Source organism: Stegodyphus dumicola, chromosome 3 (assembly GCF_044657685.1).
Source record: "Stegodyphus dumicola isolate Sdum_Otavi_A_Nest chromosome 3, ASM4465768v1".
NCBI lineage: Eukaryota > Metazoa > Arthropoda > Arachnida > Araneae > Eresidae > Stegodyphus > Stegodyphus dumicola.
Genome location: NC_140770.1, coordinates 158,392,904 through 158,418,755, shown reverse-complemented (window position 1 = coordinate 158,418,755; position 25,852 = coordinate 158,392,904). Strand labels below are relative to the sequence as shown.

Genomic DNA, 25,852 nt, shown 5'->3' with positions numbered 1-25,852 from the left:
GTCAATATTTGTTTTTTCCCCAGTAACACATCTATTCACCATTACCAAACACACTCACTACACAAACACACCTGTGAGACACTATTTATTGTAAATGAAGACAGTTTCTTCTCCTTTTAACTACACTTATGGACACAATCGTATTTTAGGATATTTTCTACTTCTTTTCCTTTTCTTTCTATAGGCCCCCTTTTTTTTTTTTTTTTTTTTTTTTTTTTTTTTTTCCCTCTATTATTTTTGGGCCATTTATTTTAAATTTTATTTTGTCCCATCTTTTCTTCCTGGCCTTTTGAACTCGTACAAGATGTACGAAGTTCCTTTTTACTCTCCTCAAATACGAAATTGCCCCTCTTTCTATATACCTTTCCTTCGCACCTATGCTTGATTTTTCGCCCATCGGTGCAGAAAGACTTAGCGGGTGCAAAACAAGACATCTGTCTACTTTGTCTGTCTGTCTGTCTAATGTTATCGAAGTTTAAATGCTAAAGAATTTAACCGTTTCTTCTGTCATTGTATCTTTATTTTGTATATATGAAATGTCAAATTAAAGGTTTATTTTACTACTTAATTTTAAAAAGCATAAATTTACTTTTACTTGCTATGTCTGTTTTATAGACAGGATTGTTTACCTTTTAATCGGCAGAATCGATTAGCGTAGTTGTGTCATTGTCACATGTCGTAGCATGCACGCGCAATTCCCAAAATGTAATGATTTTGGAATTTATGAATATGTATTTGAATACTTCAGGAATCAATGTCGTATTATAAACAGGCAATACAGTCGAGATCTGTGTTTATTTTAGATTTTCGTAATATCTCCTAAGTCATGGTTAGCTTAGGGAACAATCAGAGAAGCCGAGGAGGAGTAAGTTTGGCTTTTTATTATTATCAACTGAAAGAAGAGTATTATTTTTGGACACTCACAAAAATAAACATGTAATAATTGTTTATTTTTGAATATGTTTAATATAATAAACATATTCAAATATGAAAATTCACATAAATATTATCGTAGGCTTGTAAACTGTATGTGATGTTTTACTTCATTTATGTACAATAAGTTCCCTCCCTCCCCTTCTCTTTTCTTTAAAGTCACGGAACTAGTATTTCAGTACTCATCAAAAATACTGATTTGAAGTAGGATTTTCCTGTAATGAAGGATATTTTTATGATTAAAAACCTCTTTTTTAATGTACTGTAAATCTTTTATTATGTTAATATTGTGATATAGGAAAATGAAATAAATATTTTAGATACAAAATAATAATAATAATAATAATTTTTTCTTTAATTACATTGCATTCTGTCAGTAGTTTTTTAAAAATTTAAAACACTTGTAAGGAACAGCTTTAGTATTGGTCCTTTCGGCGATTTTTTTATTTGGCGACAAACTTAGGTCGCCAAGGTAGACCCGGTTTTGAAGTTCGGAAAAAAATGGCGGATTGTCAACAAAACCCGATCTAGACTAAATAACAATCCTAAAAAATTAGCTCTTAATGAGAATAAAGTCTTTCTCTAATTTTCAATATTTCTAGTACTGCAATGATTAATTCTTGAAACACTACTGTAAATGAATTTATGACAATTATTATGTTATGAGTAATAAATTTACAAAATGTTAATATTTTTAATTACAAAATATAATGTATTAAACATTAATATTTTAAGTAGTTAGTTCATATTTATATTTTATTATATTAGTATTTTAAATTTACAAAAGGTTAATTTTTATGTTTATGAATAATGAAATTTACAAAAGGTTAATAAATGCATTTCAAAGCTCACTTGGTTTCTTAGATTCTGTTATTAAAAAAAAAATAAAAAAATATTTCAAAGTGAAGGAAATCAAATTCAATTATAATGGGCAAGTTTTGTACCAGTGTTAGAAATATTTTTTATGATTAAATATTGTAAATGGTAAAAATATTAAGAAGTGTGTATTTTTTAATCCCTCAATTTATTACAAGTAATTTATGATTATAATTTAAAAGCTAAAATTAAATTATCATAATGAGTAAATTTTGTACCAATGGTAATAATACAACAATCATCGTAAATGATGATTTCTGTGAAAATTCGAACAGTCATTGGAATCCACTAGTGGTGCAGTGATAGCCACTGAACAGTGGTAGTTCAGGCTGGCTATATGGGAGTTTTAGTAGTTTTCCGTAGATGTAATGTGAATCTGAGCTATTTTCTCTTAAAATACTTTATGAAGGCATCCTTCTTCTGCTAGCCAGCATATGTATTTATTTTCTATTCATAATTCACTCTTATTTTTTTATTTCTTAATTCTAAATCTTACTTCTGAAGAGAAGAAGTGTTGCATCTATAGGTCGAAAAATATGGTCAATATGTTTGCAAAATCTTGTCAGTTTTGGAAAGCATTTAAATAAACTAAATAATTTGTATGTGATGCAAACAAAAATGCATTACACTATTTCATGTACTGAATAATTAATCAGGGAACAAAGTATATTGTAACGTTCCTTTATTTTGTAACCAGTTATTTTATGCTTGGGATCTTTACTGTCAATTTCCTCCGTCCATTTTCTCACCAGAATCCAAATGAAGTTTTAATTTTGTAAAACAAACCGCATTTTGCCTTTTGAGGCCACGTTAATAGGTTGCTAGATAAGAAAAGATTTGTAGTCTTCAGCCTTGCATTATAATTGCTGATAGTTGAATTCCATGCCAGTTAAGTTTTTAACCAACTTTGCATTAAACTGATTTGTGCAGCCCTTGGGCTACAAATTTATTTGAATTTAAATTTTACATTTGAACTTAATTGTTATCATAAGTTATCTTGCCACAAGTGGTTGACTGAGTCGTAAGCACAAAGTGTGCCTTCTGTTCTGTACATCTAAACTTTACTAAGTGCTTGCCATGTAGTCAAATTTTTATATATAAATGGTACTCTTACTTTTATTATAGAGTTTTTATTACAAAAAATTCAGATTTCTATTAGATAAAATGTTTAAGTAATGTAGAAAATTTGCATAAAATTTAAAATAAAAAGTCAACTGTTGTGTCAACATACTATTAATAAAAGTAATAATACTCAGTGAAGGTTATTCATATACAGCTGTTAGGTTGTAAGATTTACAAAATTTGAGAACTGTAAATTATAAGCAATATATTCCATAATCTAAGCAACATTATATTTTTTATAATCAGGCAAATTATGAAAATGTTATAAAGGCAATAATGAAACCTGATTTTGGTCCTGATTTGAACCTATGAATTCATGCAATTACACATCCCTATAGTTCTAATATGAAATAAATAAGTAATTTTAGACCATGGTGATTTTGATCTTCTTAGCAAAGGAAACACCAAGAGTTTAGCTCATGCTACTGAAAATGTGTTTTTTTTCCCTTGGGGGGGGGGGAAGTTTATAATAATATGCAGAGTTGACATATGAAAAAATGTCAAGACTCATGTGATGTAATATTAAAAGCACCAGTTTTAACTATCAAAAATTCGGCTTTTTAAAAAATATTTTAAATGTTGTACTTTCCTAACACAAAAGTAACTTTAAGAAAAACACACAATATATCCCTCCTGCCATCAAATCTCTGATACCTATCAAATTCGTTAAAGTTACGTGGACAGAAATGGCGGCATGTTTGAAGCTCAGTATTTAGGGTTACCAAGGTTATCATAATTTTTCATTTATCGCTCCAAAATGTCGCCAAAAAGGACTAATACTAAAGCTGTGCCTAAGTGATATACTGCAGTAAGTGGATTAAAAGTGCAGTCTTAAAATCTCAAAAGTTCACATTTTTTTTTGTTACTTTCAAATTGGCAATTTTGAAAAATGTGCCAAGCCGTGGGTGATTCTTCACTTTACCCGATTTGTTTATGTATTTCAAAATGAACTGCTTGTTGGCTTATAGTATGTTAAATATGGTTGACATTTTAAAGAGGAAAAATAATGAAGGATTTTACAAAAAAAAAAAGTATTTTCTGCTTATTGTCAAAAGTTGCTCTAGTGTAGAATTGGGTGCCCCTTCGATTAGTGACAATTTTATTGATTATTTATAAATAAAAATAGATTGATGTGTACATGGTCAAATTTAAAGCACTGCGCAATGCCTAGTTTGTGCAATTCTGGGATTTTTTTTAAGTGAAAACAGATCGATGTGTACATGGACACAGAGTTTATGCAATTCTTTGACTTCTAATTTTGGTTTTGTGTAGCGGCCATCTTGAAATTGTGTCTTCCTGGCCCCGATCTTGGCATCAAAAAAGAATCGCCAAAAAACAAGGGGCACCCAATTGTAAACTTTTACCAAAGTTAAAAATGGCCAAGAGTGAGACTGATATCTCTGTCTAAAGTGAGCTTGAAAACTATATATGTTGCTTATGATAAATATCATAAAAAATGCTTTTTCTTTTTCAGTTGATTATAATTTTAAAATGTTAACATTTTGAAGAAAAAAATATCAAATCAATAATATGACATAAACAATTTTGTAGTTGAACAGTCTGAAAATCAAATATGACATGTTTTGCATGTTAAAAAATCTGGTGATTAAATTTGCTAATTCTGGCAACTAATCTTTCAGTTTTGGCATGTGACCAGGGTGGTTGCTGTAACGAAGTACTGAGTTGAAAGACCTCAATTTTTCATTCTGAAAATTATATAGTAATTTTATTTTATTTTTAAATCCTATTATATGTATGTTACTCATGTCTGTGAGAAAAAAAGATTTGTTGTTATTTATTCATTTATTTTGTAATTTTCTGCACTTTTTGGGGTGCATGGCGGGTGGTGATACATTAGCCATTACATGCCAAATAGTATGTATATGTGTTTGCCATCTGTAAACTATTTTAGAAAAACTAGGTATATCATCAAAAGGGCCAAAGTTACACTGCAGGTACATAAGGGACAGAACTCCAGAAGAAGAGGCTCCCAGACCCAGCTGCTCGAGGCAGCCATACATAGCCAAGTTGGTTAAAAATGCTCCAGCCTCTAGAGGCCACCCCCTTCAGTCAACTCAGGGGCACATAAAATGTTACACAAAAATAAAATTGAGATAGACATACATAAAATGTTAAAGTCTATCTGAATACTTGAAATATAAAGTCAACGTATATAGTAGACATCAACCTCCTCCCCCCCCTTGTTTTAACCAAGTTAAACCCAACCCCCAAGGACAGCCTTCCATATCTAACAATGTAACATCCCTACAACCAAGTTGCTGAAGAGACAGTACCAGTATGGTAATTGCTGAGCCAGAACCTGTGATCTATAATCCGGGCCTCAAAGCTACAAACTTTCTGTGCATGCGTCAATGCATAATGTGTTAACGCATTCGCATAATACATTTACGCATGTGCGTTTAATGTATAACGGACGGTATAAGCTAAGCTAAAATTATCTAATTATCTATTTCAGTTAATGTTGCAGATTGCGTTGTTTCTTAATCTTCTAATTGGATCCGGCTTATTATTTTTTGCGGACTGTTAGAGCAATTTTATGAAAGTAAGCTTGAACTTTCAATTATGTCAAAAAGAATTTCCAATTCTGGAGCTACCAAAGGATCTACAAAGCGAAAGCATGTTCCGATGTCCAACAAACAAAAAGTGGAATTGCTGAAAAAATGGATGAAGGCATATCCTTTGATTCTCTAATCATTCTGAAATATGTTTATCAATTTCACGTTGTTCTGCGGGGGGGAAACAACGCGGAGCCAATGAACTGGACGTTGATCTGTAGGCACTATCCTTATCTTCAGGGCAGATTTTTTTATTTTATTTGGCTTATAATTTCTTACTAAATGTAGTATTTTATCTCGATGTACTCTCTCTTTGATATGATTTAAATCAAATTCCTCATCATTATAAATATCACGAATACACATCAAATAGTTTTTTGGTTGCAATTTTCTAATTTTGACTATGCGTAATGTATGCTTTACGCATGCACACATTGAAAGAAATGTTTAATAAAGTAAACAAATAAATATAAAGCTTTTTTTTTTTTGTAAATTTTGATACCCTTTAGATAATAATTGCTCTTTATTTCGTAAATTATTGTTTCATATTTTTAATTTTATAATTTCTGCAAGCCATCTTACCAGATTTAAACTGATGATCTATAATCCGGAAAAACCAATAATCACCAAAGTCCCAACGAGTCCGGATAAAAGACTTTTGACTGTACCAAATAAACTATTGTTCTAGTCACTGTGAAGATAGTTTATTTACCCCAGAGGTCGAGACTATTTAGATATTGGTCTAGCCAGCGGACAGGTACATAAGGGAAAAGTACCCATTTTTTACAGTCAAAAGTCGTTAATTCGGACACCCATAATCCGGAATGATCTATAATCCGGACCTCAAGGCTAAAATCTTTCTGCGCATGCACATAGGCGTTTACGCGTGCGTGCAAGACCTTTACGACTGCGCATGTGCGTCTGCGCAGGCGCAGAATATGTTTTCACGTGCACGTTTAATGTATAACGGACGGTATAAGCTAAAATTATCTATTTCAGTTAATGTTGATGATTGCGTTGTTCCTTAATCTTCGAATTGGATCCGGCTTATTATTTTTTGCAGACTGTAAGAGCAATTTTATAAAAGTAAGCTTGAACTTTCGATTATGTCAAATAGAATTTCCGATGCTGGAGCTCCCAAAGGATCTACAAAACGAAAGTATGTTTCGATGTCCATCAAACAAAAAGTGGAATTGCTACAAAAAATGGATAGTGACAGAGGACGTGGCCACCACCCCTTTACTATTAAGTTAATTAGCATATAGGGCCACGTCCGCCCTTATACAAAGTAAAGCCAGAGAGGCCACATGGAAGGCTTGCACAAGGCGCCCAAAACCCAACGCCTCGACCATCCGGTTGGCAGTTCCGCGAACCAAATGCCACCGGGTAGACACCCGTCCAAAGTGCCCGGGTCCAGTGATTTTGAATCTTCAAGAATAGCATTGTACATGGCTAAACAAGGGCAGATATACATTAGTAGTTATTTACATGCTTCTGTTAATACATATTTGCTGACATGCAATCCAGCACTGTTACATACATATACTTTCTAAATAACAACAAAAAAAAAAAAAAATGGATAAAGACATATCCTTTGTTTATCTAACCGTTCCGAAATCTGTGTATCAATTTCATGCTGCTCTGCGCGGGGGGGGGGGGACGTCGCGGCACGCAATGAACTGGAAGTTGATCTGTCAGCACTATCGTAATCTTCAGGGCAGATGTTTTTAATTTATTCGACTTATAATTCCTTACTAAATGTAGTATTTCATCTCGATGTACTCTCTCTTTGATATGATTTAAATCAAATTCCTCGTCATTATAAATATCACGAATACAAATCAAATAGTTTTCTGGTTGCAATTTTCTAATTTCGGCTATGCGTAATGTATGCTTTACGCATGCGCGCGTTGAAAGAAATGTTTAATAAAGTAAACAAATAAATTATAAGCTTCTTTTTTTGTAAATTTTGATACCCTTTAGATCATAATTGCTCATTATTTTATAAATTACAGTTTCATATTTTTAATTTTATAATTTCTGCATGCCATCTTACCAGATTTAAACTGATGATCTATAATCCGTAAAAATCGATAATCCAGAATCGCCGAAGTCCCGACGAGTCCGGATTAAAGACTTTTGACTGTATTCATTTTAGAAACAAATTTCAAAGAAATTTTCTTTTTAATTTCAGGGATATTTTTTTACTGCTGACAATGCACAGTTATTTGACGAGACTGATGAAGCTTCTTTAGTGTCAAGTGTTCTTATATCAGATGAAGAGCCCAATTTTAAAACTATTCCTTTGACTGGAGTTCTAGTTGTTGAGATAATTTGCACCGTAAGTTGTATTTTAAAATTACATTGTTTCCTTTATTGTTTGTAATTCCTGTTTCTATTTTCTGATCATTTATGTTAATTTCTTGGTTTATTGATATTTATAATTTGATTTTTGTCATGTTTTATCTTAAAAACTTATCACAATTCTTTGATTTCTGCGTATCACATGTTATAAATTTTTTAAGATTGCAGGCTTGTTAGATTTAACACACAGCGAGATTATTTTACTTACTATAGAAAATATGATTGTTGTATTTAATGACATTGTAGAGACATTAGGATATTTTTGGAAGCAGGCAAGATGAAAAATGAGCAATCACCTTCGCCGGGAATCGAACCACGGACCTCTGGAATACCGGCCCAGCGTGCAGAACCACTACAGCATGAAGGCAGGAGAAATACTTTATATACTCCCCTTTTTAAAGAGCGACTGGGTTTTTTAGGGAACCCAATTGCCAAATCCTGGGTGTGAAAAATTTTCAACCAACACCCTTTTACTTCGGGTGCCACTGTAGAGACATTAGGATAATTTTGGAAGCAGGCAAGATGAAAAATGAGCAATCGCTTTGCCCGGGAATCGAACCACGGACCCCAGGAATACTGGCCCAGCGTGCACGCCCACTATGCCACGAATGCACGCTAGGAAAGCAGAGAAATACCTTATAACATATAATAATCATGCTGAAATTATTAGAAACTTTGTCAACCACACCATCAAATGTAGGTAAGCACAATGCTTTGTAGAATACAGATAAAAATCAAATTATAATTGAAAAATGTAAAGTTTTATTAGCAAAAGAGCAGACTACTAGCATAAAAGTAGCGGCAGAATAATTAACATAAAATGCTGACAGAATTTTTACTTCAAAGGAGCAATTTGCCCAGAAGGACTATTAATTTTGTTTTGGCATTTTGCATTGATTCACTTTCCAAATTGTTGCCACCAAATATTATTGCTCTGTGTTATATTTAAAGAAATCAAATAATGAAGAATCTGCATAAATGTATGTATTTTTCTTACATTTTGATATAATAATGGTAACTTGTGCCATCAAATTTTGAATAATATAATGTTCCACCGAATGTGGACATCTGGAAGCCCTAATTTGGAATTTGAAGTCTGTTTTATTATGAATTTCCCATGTTGTAACACTTTAACGAATTTTTGATTAACAAACTCAACAGTTTCAAAGTAAGCAGTGGCTGTATGGGGGAAAAAAAAAAACAGGTTAATCTTTGGATTATGGTAACTTGGCGAAAATTTGGCGACCAACCCTGCTACAGCAACCCGCTAGTTTTGTTTTGGACGCCATTTGTTTTCACGAAGTAAAGGCATTTTTTTTTTTACTCAAAATTTTTTTCCAACAATCTCCTAGCTGAATTACGCTTATGCTAGGACTTTTATGGAACAAAAGTGCTTAATCATGACGAAGATTAGGTGCGAAATTGAGATAAAGTGCAGAATTGCCCACTGCTGGCCGCATTTTTAAGAATTGCTCATACACGGTATTATCCATGTACACGTCGACCTATTTTCACTTAAAAAAACATCACAGAATTGCACAAAAATGGCATTGTGCACATTCTTGACTTTATCCATGTACACTGCTAAAGTCCTAGCTAGTAACCTTTATCGCTTTACCAAAATGTCGCCAAACTACCTGTTACTATATTCCAAAGATTAGCCAAAAACACTTTTATTTCCAACCGTCAACTCTGTGTATCAGAAATTCTAAAGATTTACTCATTTTAAAATTATTTTGTGGTATTGCTGTTGGACTGAATTTTATGGTTTAAGTGCAAAGAACATGATGTTTAATAAATAAGGGTATTGGGCGTAATGTAAATGCGGCATACAAACATAGAATATTATGCTCAAGAAAAAGCAACTGTACTGTAAATATATTTTTCTCCCAGTTGGCGGAGATTTCTTGGTACTTGCGAATTAATGCAACTAACTTAATGTAGACTTAAAATAGCACGCCAAATAGTGATTATTGGTGGAGTCAAAGCAACAAAAATCAGTATAATATTCATAAATTTTCAGGATAACAGTAATAATTATCATCATATATTATTATAATAATTATTATTATTATCCTGATATAATATTACTAAATAGTTATAGATGTTAATAGTTATTAAATAGCTTACCTTGAATTTTTATAGACTTCATTCAAATGGTTATCTGGAAACACTTGACTTTGGCTACAATAAATAAGGACGTAAGAATTTTCCCCCTAATTTTTATTTTATTTTTTTAATAGAAGAAGGCTAACTTATTCTTTAGCAATTTTCATTAAATCATTCATTTCATTATGCATTGCCATTGCAAGGGTATGCATTGTAATGTATTTTGCAGTAATTTACAAAACAGACAATCTTCTTAGTAGAACATAATTTCTAGTTCACGATGATAGACAAATTTTATACAATTCTTAAGTGGCAAAGTTTTCATACTACTCCTAGCTGGTAAAATCTTCAGAATTCTCATCTTTTTTAAAACAATATCTCACGTTGCTGAGTAACAGTTTAATACAAATATGGCATTGCCACTTCAACAATAATTATATTTATTTATTAAATAACAAGATATTACAACTTCTCCCCCCTCCTGTTTAAACTTTAATTAGGAGGGGGGAGAGGTTGTAATATCTTGTTATTTAATTAGTTATTTAATAAATATAATTATTGTTGAAGTGGCAATGCCATATTTGTATTAAACTGCTACTCAGCAACGTGAGATATTGTTTTAAAAAAGATGAGAATTTTGAAGATTTTACCAGCTAGGAGTAGTATGAAAATTTTGCCACTTAAGTATTGTATAAAATTTGTCTATCACCGTGAACTAAAAATTATACTTTTTTTTTTTTTTTGTTTGTTTGTTTGTTTGTTTTGTTTTGTTTTTTACAAAACAACAATATCAGCACAATACAGAATTGAAATACAAGATATAACATAATAACATACACTGAGGAAGAGAGGAAGGAACAAAATATTTGTTTTATCTATATAGAGAAACAAATTATTTAATCAGACCAGGACGGTTATTCTACGCTATGAGAGTCGACAGCAAGTTGTGGGCCGCCAGATGTCGCTGCTAGTAAAAAACAGGTCTGCCGGACATCCTATATTCTCTGAGTACGGAAGTTGTCGAAAACGCGTGAAAAAATGTTGCCGCGTCGTCAATCAGGGTTGTCCAGTTGACGTACTAAGTAGACAATGGCTTTATATGTGTTTTCGCCGCTGATTTTTTCATATTTAAACGAAGAATACGGTCGTAGATCTCTGAATCGGTGGCGAATTTATAGAAAATATGTTGATGCTTTTGCTCTGCCAAAAGATGTTTTCATTGCGTATTTCAGATTGCCAAAATTTATAGTTATTTTAATTTGGGATGAACTGAGAGAGTATTTGGAGCCACATTCAGAAAAGAAGAACGCAATTTCTACTAAAAGAAAGGTTATACTATTCCTGAAATTATAGATATAAATTGTAATTGTACGCTTTAAAAATGTAGAAGATAATAAGTTTATCAAGCACATAAACCTTCTTCATTTAATACAAATATAGACATCCGATAAGCTTCTACTCGATTTATGTGCAGCAAGAATTACGTTTACTTTAAAATCTAACAGTTAAATACCTTACGAATAATACTGTGAACACAAAAATGTTGTTCATTATTACGCGAAATTCACACTACTGTAAAATAAAAATTAATAATAATAATAATTATAAAACTATAAAATAGATTTATAATATTTTTTCAGTAGTTGTACTACTATTAGTGTGATACTTTTAAAAATAAGTTTTAGCCCAGAGGGGCTATTAATTTCGTTTTGCCATTTTGTAGCGTTTCATGATAAATGGCGTTTCACTTTTCAAATCGTTGCCACCAAGTATTATCGCACTCTATTATATTTAAAGAAATTAAATAATGAGGAATCTGCAGAATGTATGAATGTTTCTCGCACTGTGATAAAACAACGGTACCTAGAGCCATGAAATTCTGAATAACGTAATCCTTCATCCTAATATAGGCATCTGGAGGCCCAAATTTGGAACTGGGAATTTGTATTACTATCCATTTCATATATCATATTTTGTAAAGCATTTATGGGTTTTTGATTAAGAAACCCAACGATTTCAAAGCGAGCAATGGCAAAAAACATTTTCATCTCTAGCGCGCGAGGCTATGTATCGGAAATTCTAAAGATATGCTTTTTTTTTAATTATATGATATTGCTGTTGAATTGAATTTTATGGTTTAAGTGCGAAAAACATGATATTTAATAAATAAAGGTAACACGCAAAACGTTAATAAAACGGCTCTTTGGGAGTAATATAAAATCTGAAAGCTTTCAGTGTTTTTTTTTGGGGGGGGTGTATGTGTGTGTGTGTAATTTTAATACGTTTTAAAACTGGTTTCTAAGTGAGGAATTTCTAAGGGAAACTGGCTCGTATACACGTTATACATGGGGAAAGCCACGAAAACGCCGGCCAACTCGTTTGCGGGATTCGGACCTCGGACCAAATTACCTGCGTTCAGCGACTCTACCACTAAGTGGCTGGTGGGCTTGTTAGCAGAATTATACTGTATTATTATTGTATTATGCTATAAAGTAACAATGCTATAAGACTGAGGGTTTGTTCATGGAATAGTACTTTTATAACCTATTATAGTATTAAAAAATCATGGTTTCTTTGCAAACTTAAAAAAATTAATAAATAAATAATAAAAATACCGTTCATAGCATTCTCATTTTTATATTGTAAAAGAGATATTGATTATTATTAGTTTTCTATTTAAAATGTGTCGAAACGCTGGTTTGATAAGGACTTGAACTGCAGGAGACCTACACTGATTATTTTTACTTTAGTACTTCCATTGTGAAAATATTACTATCTTTTAATTATTTTCACAGAACAAAATCTTTTGAGAAGGAAGAATATTTAAACTAAGCAGTTCTTATATATATACACAATTAAAATAACAGCAATGTAGTATTGAAAAAAAGGTATTAGTAATAGTGTGACAAAAATTGCAAAACGAATTAATCACACATACAGGATAGGTTAGTTTAATTTTGGTTATGTATTTTATATTGAAAAAATAATTTTCTTTCATGTTAATTATAGAATAAATTATTTAAAATAAAGCATTTTGATGCGTGTGTGATAATTGAATGCAGGAGCAATCGGCCATACTGTAATAGCGAATGAATTTTATTTCTTTTCCTGAAAGAAATAATTTTCATAGAAAAAGAAAATAAAAAAGGGGAAGAAATATTAAGAAAGAAATATTTTCTTTCTAATTTCTTATTTAAAGAAATATTTTTCGAATAGTAACTGTAAAATAAATTGCGGGAAAACAGTTTTAATGTAAACATGGGGGGGGGGGGGGAATCTGAAATGTTTCAGATTTTAAATTACGTCCAAAGGAGAGTTTTTTAACATTTTGTGTGTTATCTTTCTTTATTAAATATCATGTTCCTCGCACTTAAACCATAAGATCCAGTGCAACAGCAATATCGCAAAATAGTTTTAAAACGAGCATATCTTTAGAATTTCCGATACAGAGACTCACGCGCTGGAGATAAAAATGTTTTTTCTGCACAACGTTGCCATTGCTCGCTTTGAAATCCTTGAGTTTGTTAATCAAAAATTCGTCAAAGTTTTAAAAAATAGGAAATCGATCATAAAACAAATTTCAAATATCAAATTTGGTCTTCCACATGCTCATATTCGTTGGAGGATTACGTTATTCAAAATTCGATGACTCTATGTACCGTTGTTTTATCACAATACGAGAAATATACATACATTTATGCAGATTTTTCATTATTTAATTTCTTCAAATATAATGCAGGACTCTAACATTTTGTGGCAACAGTTTGAAAAGTGAACCGACATTTATGAGTCCGACGCAAAATGCCAAAACGAAACTAATAATGTAAATTAATCATATTATAAATTTAAATAATTAAAATTGTTTATTTCTAAAAGGATCTGAAGTAAGCTTAATTCATTTACTCTTATCTATTTACCATTGCTTTCGTGGTATCCCATATCACTCTTTATTTCTTAGCTCTAAATTCCTGCGTTAACTTTCCCATTAAAAAACGAGATTTTCTTTCACATAACACAGCAGCATATTCTACTGCTTGTTGGTCATAATACTGTTTTATGCAGTTTTTTTTTTTTTTTTTTTTAAACTACAAATGCAGCGTGTGAGTTAGTGAAATAATGGAAGAATATTCCTAGAACTTCAGCCAGCGCGCGCTATAAATTTCGTCACTCGTCTGTACTGCGATTGGTCTAAAGCTCCTTGAAGCCTTGTCCCCTTCCAGTAAAGTTAAATGGACCCACCTGCCCTCCAACTGAGGACCACAGAATGGCTTTCTCCGATAAGTTGGGATGGCTGTCCATACCGGTTCTTTTGAGTCAATATTGTTCGCTCAAGTTGTAGACAGATCCAGTGATCATAGAATAGGCGTCCAGGGAGTACGACTTAATGCGTCTACATTTTTATGGTTTTTACCACTTCGATGAACAATCGTGTAATTGTAGGGTTGTAGTACTAGTGCCCATCTCACTGTTATAGTTCGCTGCAAAACAAGTAATGGACTCTTTTTTTTTTTTTTTTTTTTTTTTTTTTTTTTATTTATTACTTTCCGATCTGGATTGAATAGGACTAAAAGTTCTGCGGTCTACCAACCCAAGCGAAGAATGATTCTATTCCGGAAATTTAGCACAGTTTGTTGAAAATCAGAATGAAAAACACCCCAGATTGTTTCTCCCAATACCGGCAGCTGTTGAATCCGATTGCGTAATATCATGTAGGGAAGAATTACGGCGCACGTATTGCACAATAACGTTTGCGATATTTTGCAGAGATAATTAATTTTGATGTTCGGTCCCAGATTTGTTTATGAACACTTAAAAGAGTTTTCCTGTGCTTGCAGAGCAGAATATTTTTCTGTTATATTGAAATGTCAAAAGCATTTATTTAGCGGAAAAATCTAAAGAACGGCTACAGTCTATCGCCCTCCGCTCCTCTTTTTAAAGTTACGCTCCGCTGTCCGAATATTCGCCAATTTTCAAGTATGTGGGTATGTAAGCTTTTACTGTTAAAGGATGACTGCATGAAGCAAATTTCTGTCTTCTGATTTCAGAAATGTTCCTCTTTTTTATTTAAATTACTTTGCTTGCAATATCTGTTAAGGGAAAACTGATATACGATGAAAATTTAGAAAATGTTCAGAATTTAGATTTAAATTAGTTAAATATCAATAAGAGTGGAAAAATAAATTGTATTTATTATTAAGTTCCAAGCGAATAGAATAAATATGCCTTATTATTATTTATTTCCTCTATTTTGAACTGAAATTTCATCATTAAATCTTGTAATATAGTTTAGTTCTGCATAGTTTTTTTTTTCTCTCATTGTAAACTAGTTCTGTAAATTAGACTGTTATTTAAAATTTTAAAAAAAAAAAAAAGTAATTATTTTCCATGGTTGAGGTAATGCTTATTCTCTCTTAATAAATACTGCATTTCTCATATTTTAAATTACGAGTCTAATTTTTAAGGTTATACAGTTGTGTATAATGCAATTAAACGGGTGCTTATTTTTTTTCTTAAATTGTGCTTGAAAAGTGCTTATAGGTGCTTATTTTTTAAACTAAAATGTGGCTATGAACCCTGTGTTTAGTTTCTTTAAAAACTTCTCCTTGACTTGCATCTCATCTCCAGAACTTGGCCATTCATCTGGAACTTTTAACTGAGAATCGTTTAATTTTGTCAGTTTTTTTCTTGTCAGATAATTTTTGCTCTTTGCGAGATAAATCTTTGTTCTTTTCTGCTACTTGCACTCTCATTGAATGTGGCAACTTTGAGTATCCTTCATCATGTTTGTGGCTCTTTGCTAAGTTTTCTGACGTATGCATAGATCCTGAACGTACGAGGGCAGTCCGATAAGTACTTAGCCTCACCGCCCAATGGCGCCACTATCGTAAGAGAAATTTATTATTGTGTAGTACATCCTTGTAGACGGCTACTGTCAAAATTTCAGCCATATTGGATTTGTATTTTTCTTTGGACCGCGTGTAGAAGTGGGCATGTCTGCGGATTTTAGAAAAATGGGAAAAGAGCAATATCGGTCGGTGATTCGATTCTTGTTTTTGGAAGGGAAATCATGCAGCAAAATCAAAGAGCGCTTGGATGCTGTGTACGGAGACACTTCTCCTTCAATGGCGACCGTCAAAAATTGGTTTAACGAGTTTCAACGTGGTCGCAGGTCAGTTTTTGATGAGCCACACCCGGGTGCCCCAAAAACGGCTACCACGGAGGATAACATGACAAAAGTCCACGATCTCATATTGGCAGACCGCCGATTGAAGGTGTGCGAGATAGCTGATACAGTAGGCATCTCAAAAGACCACATGGGTCATATACTGCATGAAATATTGGGCATGAGAAAGCTGTTGGCTCGATGGGTGCCGCATTTGCTAACCCCGGACAACAAGTGCATCCGTGAGACCACTTCAGAGCAGTGTTTGACACTGTTTAAGCGCAATCCGAAGGAGTTTCTGTGCCGTTTCATGACCGTTGACGAAACATGGATTCACTGGTACACACCAGAGACCAAGGAAGAGTCGAAAAAGTGGACTTTACCCAGCGAATGTGCTCTGAAGAAGGCGAAGACTGTCCCATTGACCAGAAAAGTTAATGGCCACCATTTTCTGGGATTCACAAGGTGTGATCTACATTGACTACCTGGAGAAGGGCAAAACGGTCACAGGGCTCTACTATGCTGAACTATTGAGCCGATTCGAACTCGAATTGCAGAAAAAACGGCCCCATTTGGTGAAGAAAAAGTGCTCTTCCACCATGACAACGCACCGGCTCACACCTCCGCCGTCGCCGCGGCCAAATTGGTCGCATTAGGCTACGAACAGCTGCCCCCATCCACCGTATTCTCCAGATTTGGCCCCGTGTGACTTCTTTTTGTTTCCAAACTTGAAAAAGTCACTCGCTGGGCAGAAATTCGAGTCGAATGAGGAGGTTATCTCCGCCACGGAGACCTACTTTGCAGACCTCTAGAAAACGTATTTTTCAGATGGGTTAAAGAAGTTGGAGCATCGCTGGGTCAAGTGTATCGAGTTGAAAGGAGACTATGTTGAGAAATAAATCGCCACTTTACAGTACTTATCGGACTGCCCTCATATTTTTAATTTCTTAGCCTTAGAAGCACCTTCATGAGTTCTTTTATCAGAAGTTCTTTGATCTGCTGTTAACAAACTGTCAAACACATCTTTGCTTTTTGGAGAAGAAGGAACTGGGGAACTTGTAGAGGAATAATCGCACACATGATCCATAGAAGATGAATCACCAGGTAAATAAGGTGAGTCAACTTCCATATAAATAACTTCAGTTTTCTCATCAAGAGATGAACGCTTAGGTTGTCAGATTTCTGTGAAGCATTGACAGGAGCTTGACTTTTAGGAGGGTGCATATTGACCAAATTACCTTGAGTTTTAGTATTATTATTTGTTTGGTTCTGTATCAAAGATGTATAGTTCTGCATTTGATCCCTATATTTTTCACGAATAACAATTAATTCCCTTTCATTTCCCTTTTTATCTATTTTCTTTTTCGCAAACAACCCGTTTTCTTTTTCTTTGAAATCATTTGTGTTGCTGAAATTTTTGCTTTTAGCTTCTCTAAGCAATGAGGCTCAATCTCTACTTTTGATTTTGAGATTCAATTAATTTCTTAGAATTAACATTAATTACTTTCTTCATTTCTTTGTTTTTCTCGTCAGCTTGCATTAAAATATCTTCATCATTCTCAATAACAGACAGTGCTTCTATTTTTCCCATTTTAGTGTCTCTACTTCGATCTTCTTCACGAGATCGTTTTACTTGAGATTGTGTCAAAACCGCATTTATCTTTTCTAAATTTAAGAATTGTTTATCTCTGAACAACTGGGCAGTTTTGTTACCCAATATGTATCTGCCAGGATCATTTGTAACAACAGCTGCCTTTGTCTTAATATGACCAAGTTTGCAATTAATTTCAACTTCCACTAATGGTAGACACACTAAATGGTCATTTAAAAGATATTGCACCCAGACATGTTCTCCAGTCATTTTTGCGTTATCTATGTATTTTCGAGAAATAACATCTACTGTGGCTCCTGTTTCTCGAAGAATAGACATTTTCTACCCATTAATTGTATATGTCTTTAACAAATCATCATTCGAAAATACACAATTTACCTTTTCATTTGGGTTTAAGCAAGGGCACTGAGGTTTAAAATGTCCGTATGACCCACACTCGAAACAACGTGATCGATATCTTTTGTCATATAAATTTTCTTGGTTTTTATTTTGGAACTGATTCTTTTGTCGATGCTCTTTCTGCTATTTTGAATCATCCCATCTATCAAAATGCTTAAAATGAGGGAGATGCTATATTTTTTTTCACAAAATTATCATAGCGCGGTTTAAATGATCCTTTGTTAATTTTCTCAGTCAGATCGGCAGAAAATTTCGGTTTTATTGTTTTTCTCACATCTTCAAAATTTTCAATTTTCTTAACCATTTCAGTAAGTGAAATAATGGTTCTATATTGATCCATAAAATGTTCTTTGAAATCAGAAGAAGTACGCTTTTTTATTTGATCAGCCAGCGTGAGATCTTTTAGCTGTTCAAAAGTTTTAATGTTTAATCCGTTAAGCCATCCTTCTAAATAATTCTTTAATTCATAGTAGAAATCATACCAAGTACTTTCAGTAGATTTTTGGTGTTTATTAAATAGTTGTCGAAATTTTTCCACACTCAATTTAAATCGTTGTAACAGTAAAGTTTTTACATATTCATACTTTTACGCGTCCTCTTCTGGTTCTCTAGCAATAAGCTGAACAATGTCAGGAGGCAGCAATGAAATAAGTTGAGTCACTTGATTTTCAGCAGGTATATTCATTATTTTAGCTTGATGCTCAAATAACACCAGAAATAAACTTATTTCATCTTCTTTAGGGTTGAAACGTGGCATGACATCGTGAATTCTGATTTTTAAAGGCTGCTCAGGTAACTGCGTAGTTTCTACCGGCCATTGCTTCCAACTGAAGTTTCTGTAGCTCAAAGGCTCTAATTTGCTCTTCTCTTTCACACTCTTCTTTTCTTTCCCTTTCTTCTCTTTCTTCCCTTTCGTGTTCTTCTCTTCTTTCTCTTTCTCTTTCTCCTCTTTCGCATTCTTCTTTTTGCTCCCTTTCTTCTCTAATCGGAGCCAGTAGTTCTCGAGTAAACTCCTCATCGTAATCGGGCCTTTCAGTAATCAGCTTCTTCGACTACAACAGAAAATGGATCCCCAAACAGTTTAAATTTAACCTTTTGCAACTCAAAAGTCTGCAAATTGCTTTTCAAAAGAAAGAAGCAGCCTCTTTATTTGATCTGAATAATCCAGTTGTTTATCAGGAAAATTTTCTTCGAGTTTCTTCAGTTAAGGAAAATTAACAAAATTTTGACAGCTAAGCTGCTTTGAGAACAGCAGGAGTTTTAGTTGAAAGCAGATACTGCATTGGCCAGGTGATTAGCCTTTTTGCGATGGCGCTCGTGCGGGATGGAAGGGAATCGAATGCAGTCACCATACAGGACGGAGGTTTTGCATCGCTAAGCCCAATTTTATAAAAAAAAAAAAAAAATCAGGAAAAAAAAAAGTTTCGCTTCTAGCATCATAATTTTTCATATCATTTTAGATTATTACTTGAGTTCTTACATATGTTAAAATTAGCACTTAATAAAATTTTTTTCTCTATTTTACATGAAAATATACTTAAAAAATTGCTTATCTTGTAAAATAATTTTCGGAAGCACTATTCAAATTATTCCAAAGTTTTAATTGATAAAATCCATCAGTAAAGTTTTTAATTAATAAAACTACACAATAAAGACTATTTACAGAAAGATGTAACAAAATGTAAAATGAAGACTGTGGTAAATCTCGAAGCACGGAGAAGTATCACTTTCTAACTCTTTAGAGAATAAGTCATCACTCTCATCTGCGTTAATAAATGGTTCATTGACCATATGAGGGTATTCTTCCTCTGATAAGTAGCGCCTTTTTGCCTAGAGGTGAGGCTTTCCGAAATAAAAAGAGAAGAACTGGAAATATATCTGAAGGGCAATGCAAAACGTAACAATACTCCACATGCTGACCCTAAAAGCCCGTACATAGTAAAGGAAGAAATAGAATAAAAAAAGGAATTTGATGTAAATCAGATACGCGAATGTTTTCATTAGCACGCAGCGATTTAAAGAGCTCACCTCTGTTTACACTTTCCCTCCCCCCCTCCACCCTCGCAAGAGCTGATGAGTAAAATACTAAAGTCAAGCAGAATATATCAAACTCAAGGTCAGGAACTTAAAACTGTGTTCATTTCAAAAGTAATGGACATAGGATGCCATCTAGTGGCTTTCAGAAAAACGTTCCAGCTTAAAATGCGTATACACATCACCCGTCCTCTGAATGCAACCTCTAGCGATGCGTGGATGGGATGCCCGGCTGTAAGAGACGTTCTTAGGGAATGCGTATATGGGACACCCGTCGTGAAAGGGTTAATGAATTGGTTTTTTTCCCATCAATTTTTTGTTTAGGTCATTCAAATGTGCTGTCACATCAACTAAAAATTCTAAGTCGGTCACACTTGAAAGATGGTTCCTTTAACATCCTAGTTTGCTTGCCATTTTCTCCAAGTAATTGTATTATTTCATCAATCAAATCAGCAAATCTTTGCAAAGCCACTGCTCAACCATTGTACTTCAGAGTAATATATGAGATCACCATGTGGTGCATCTGTGTGTTCTAGGATTTCCTTAAATTGCCTGTGGTTTAAACCATTTGACTAAATAAAATTGATTGTATCACTCACTACTTTCATCAGGCGGTCAAATCCTAGTTCTTTTGCATATAGCTGTTCGTGGTGTATGATAAAATGATACCCAAGCAAATCTTTTCCTCTATCATCCAAATGGTTTCTCAGTAGACTCACCATGCCATTCTGAATTCCTTCATTAGTAGTGATACTAACAAGTTTGTTAATATCAAAATAATGTGAACACAAATTTAAAACTGAGGATAAAATATGAGTTCCAGTTGTTCGCCTCGTCATTGAACTCATTCCAACAAGTTCTACAGTTACTTCAAATTTTTCAGAAATTCCTCTGACAAACAAAAGAAGCTGAGCTCTTAAAGTAATATCTGTTGACTCAGATAGAGTTTACTCAGCTGTTAGAGAAAAATACTTTAAATTTCTACATAGCTTCAGAGCGTACTATCTTGGAAGGCAACAATATACATTCCTTTGCAAAATCGCCATCAGTAAATTGGCAGCCACTTTTAGCAATTAAGGCTGTAATTTCCAAACTAACTTCAATACAGTTATTTAACTGTGAAGATGCCTTTGTAGATACATTCCTTTGAGCAACGAGAGAATGGCGAAGAGATTCAATTTCACGATTTCAATCCTCTCCCTTAAGTTTTGGAAATGTTGAGTGTTTCGTGTCATAGTATCGCTTAATGTTATGCTCTTTGCAAACACTAATTGTAAAATTACATAATCAAGCATGTAATTCTATTATTTTGCTCCACAAAGAAGCATTTCGAAGTCCAGGCCTCCGACAATTTCCTGTTAATTCAGAAGTCAAACAACAAAAATCAGCGTTAATTTACAAAATTTTCACAGGACTAGTTTCGATGGTTTTACCGAACCATCATCTTCAGCTGCAAAACCGCAAATGAACAAGATAGGAAATAATGTTTAGATAAGATAAGAAAGCCTGGACAAGAATAAGCAAGTGGCGCCATCTGTTGGCGAAACCAGAACTAAAACATAATTTCTCTAAAAGCCGAAGGCAAATTTGGATTGGAATTAGGATCGTTAACTAGAACAGAAAGATTTTTATGAATGTGAAATGCCTCTAGAAAATCCAGTTCTCCAATGGAAGATGTTTTTTGAACAATTTTGGCAGCAGAAAAATTGAAAGTGTGATTTTCGGACCAACAATGTTGAGCAACAGAAGACTTCTGTGTTTCCTTTTTTCTAACATATGCCTCATGTTCTTTGACGCGAAATTTTAAGGCTCTCTTAGTTTGGCCAATGTAAATTAAACCGCACTGGCAAGGAATCCTATAAATACCCCAGGAATTCATATCCGGAATGGGGTCCTTGAGTATAGAAGTTGGAATTTTATTGATGGGAGAGTAAACAACCCGAAAGTTAAATTTCTGCAAAATATGTGCAACTTTATAGCTAATTGATGGAAAGAAGGGAATGACAACAGAATTTTTATAATCTCCTAAAATAAGAGTGTGGCTTTTAGTGTGTTGAGATGAGAATTTTTTAACTGCTTGATTAATAATGTTGGGTGAAAAGCCCCTGTCAATAGCTATTGCTTTTAAATAATTTAGTTCTTCATCAAGGGCTAGTTTGGAGGAGCAAACTTGAAGAGCACGGAAAACATAGGAATAAAATGAAGCTAACTTTTGTTTAGTCGGATGACATGATTTAAAGTGTGGTGGAAGTCAAACCGATGAAGGTTTACGGTAAACTGTAGTACTGAAGTTGGATGTGTTACGTGTGACCAGAATGTCGAGAAACGGAAGAGAATTGCAAGTCTCAAGTTCAAAAGTGAACTGAATAGCAGGATCAATAGAATTCATTGTTGAAAGAACTCTATTTAAATCATCTTTATTACCTTCAAACAGGGTAAAAGTATCGTCTACGTAGCGGAACCATGCCGGGAAGTTTAAAGTTTCAAACAATTTTGATTCATAATAATGCATGTAGATATCAGCCAGGATGGGACTGAGGGGCCTTCCCATGGCTAATCCCTCAGTTTGCTTGTAATATTTATTTTGGAAAACACATTCCAAAATAAATATTACAAGCAAACTGAGGGATTAGCCATGGGAAGGCCCCTCAGTCCCATCCTGGCTGATATCTACATGCATTATTATGAATCAAAATTGTTTGAAACTTTAAACTTCCCGGCATGGTTCCGCTACGTAGACGATACTTTTACCCTGTTTGAAGGTAATAAAGATGATTTAAATAGAGTTCTTTCAACAATGAATTCTATTGATCCTGCTATTCAGTTCACTTTTGAACTTGAGACTTGCAATTCTCTTCCGTTTCTCGACATTCTGGTCACACGTAACACATCCAACTTCAGTACTACAGTTTACCGTAAACCTTCATCGGTTTGCCTTCCACCACACTTTAAATCATGTCATCCGACTAAACAAAAGTTAGCTTCATTTTATTCCTATGTTTTCCGTGCTCTTCAAGTTTGCTCCTCCAAACTAGCCCTTGATGAAGAACTAAATTATTTAAAAGCAATAGCTATTGACAGGGGCTTTTCACCCAACATTATTAATCAAGCAGTTAAAAAATTCTCATCTCAACACACTAAAAGCCACACTCTTATTTTAGGAGATTATAAAAATTCTGTTGTCATTCCCTTCTTTCCATCAATTAGCTATAAAGTTGCACATATTTTGCAGAAATTTAACTTTCGGGTTGTTTACTCTCCCATCAATAAAATTCCAACTTCTATACTCAAGGACCCCATTCCGGATATGAATTCCTGGGGTATTTATAGGATTCCTTGCCAGTGCGGTTTAATTTACATTGGCCAAACTAAGAGAGCCTTAAAATTTCGCGTCAAAGAACATGAGGCATATGTTAGAAAAAAGGAAACACAGAAGTCTTCTGTTGCTCAACATTGTTGGTCCGAAAATCACACTTTCAATTTTTCTGCTGCCAAAATTATTCAAAAAACATCTTCCATTGGAGAACTGGATTTTCTAGAGGCATTTCACATTCATAAAAATCTTTCTGTTCTAGTTAACGATCCTAATTCCAATCCAAATTTGCCTTCGGCTTTTAGAGAAATTATGTTTTAGTTCTGGTTTCGCCAACAGATGGCGCCACTTGCTTATTCTTGTCCAGGCTTTCTTATCTTATCTAAACATTATTTCCTATCTTGTTCATTTGCGGTTTTGCAGCTGAAGATGATGGTTCGGTAAAACCATCGAAACTAGTCCTGTGAAAATTTTGTAAATTAACGCTGATTTTTGTTGTTTGACTTCTGAATTAGTATTTATTCGGCATGTTATTGTGTCTTAATTTCCTGTTCTCGTCCGCTAACTTTCTTTTTGTTTTGCATCCATTCATCACGGCAAGTGTGAAATCCACGTGGAACAAAAATTGCAAAAATTCTATGTTGGTTCTAATTTTAAAATAATATTTAAACAAAAAAATGAAATAGTCAAAACATGAAACTTCTTAATGGTCTCGAAAAGAAAAAATAAACACACACACATGCTAAAACAATGTATAGTTACAAAGCCAAAAGTGCAACAATGCTAAGTAAATGAATGTACCTCTTCGGACCCGAGCAAATATTTTTCTTTCCACGTTACTAGCGCATCCGTGCAAACACATTCATGCTACATCATACCACAGACTCTTTCTCAAGCTTCTACAGGTGTTGGTCCTACAGGCTAGTAATTTTCGTGTTCAGGCAGCGGATGCATGCTTTGGTTGACGCTGGGAACTTGGCTTATTATTTTAAAACTCTGTTAAAATCTCAAAATAAACAGAATACAGTTTTTGTAAATGCATTCACATTAGTAAAAAGTATCAGAAAGCAAATTATTTGGTAGCAGAACTTATTGCATAGTAAAGGAAAAATTGCATAGTGGTAAGAATCTGATAATGCACACATGTAAAATTATAGGGAGTGGAAATGTAAAATTATGCTGGAAGAAGAAGCAGTAAGGAAAAGTGAAAATATACCACTTAACCAACAAATGTTATGAACTACCATTTATAAGATTTGTTAATGAGGGAAAAATTCAAGAAAATGTCCACTGCTTACCACCCCCTTACCTGGCTTAAAAGTCCTTATTCGGTTTATATTATCGCAATCATTGATGGTATTCATACACTTCCTGTTTCAGAAGTGTTTTAAATAATGAAAATATTCATGCTTCGGAAATGTCAAATTTAAAGAAAAAATTAACTTTTGACAAACAATTAAATCTAATTTTTAATGTGGTCTTGCAGTTCCTAAAATTATATTTCAAAATGCTTTATACTTGTTGTGAAAAAATAAAATTGTAAGAAGTTTTACTGCTACAGAAAAAAAAAATTGACTGGGATATTTAATTTCAAAATTTGCTGTTCTGATGTCATTTTCAACTTGCCTAGAGAGATCGATTAATTAAATTAGAATAGTTCAAGGAAGTTTAAATGAAGTGCAGCAAAAAAAGTGTATAATTTAATATGGCATAAAATATATATATTTAATATTTTATCTGCATATCTAGAAAAAAGTAACTTTCTTGGAAGAATTGTCTTGCACGGATGGTGCTGCTTTCAGGTTTTTTCCGTAAAAGGAGAGGACATGTATTTTTCTCTATTTTATTCCCTATACCCAATAAGTGATCCTGATAATTCATGTTTGTTTAAAGTGGAATGTTATACATACTAATTTTCTTTTGTTAGCATTGCAGGGGGAAATTTAAAAAGAATTAGAATAAAAGATATGTCTCTGTTTTACTTTTTCCTCAAAACTGTGCATCTGTCATTCAGCACACCTTTTTACACCTTTTTACTTCCCTGTACGAAGTAAAAAGGAAGTATTGTAATCGTGAAAAGCTTCAGGCAGCATATTTCAACGAAAATATCCACTTTGACCACTTTCGAATGCAATTTAACGATGTTTTTGCGTGATATCTGTACATAAGGACAGAATAAAAAACTCTTTTCCTCCAAAAAAATTATAAAACTGCTTTAAAATGAATTCTGAAAAGAATTTTTCGTGGTGTCTGTACGTGCGTATGTACGTATCTCGCATAACTCAAAAACGAGTAGCCTCAGAACGTTTTTTGCTTAATTTTTTTTATACATAGTTCTAGCTTTATTATAG

The 25,852-nt window shown here is 33.5% G+C and overlaps 1 protein-coding gene across 1 annotated transcript in view; it reads left to right on the top strand.

The window, feature by feature from the left end:
• The first annotated feature begins 461 nt into the window (after nucleotides 1-461).
• LOC146998162 (transmembrane protein 192) overlaps nucleotides 462-25,852 on the top strand; it is a 59,747-nt gene continuing 34,356 nt past the window's right edge. Inside the window, exons 1-2 of the mRNA XM_085813553.1 lie at nucleotides 462-865; nucleotides 7,702-7,848. Of these exons, the coding sequence (XP_085669679.1) occupies nucleotides 827-865; nucleotides 7,702-7,848 (186 nt within the window). The 5' untranslated portion in view covers nucleotides 462-826. The remainder of the gene's footprint in view (nucleotides 866-7,701; nucleotides 7,849-25,852) is intronic.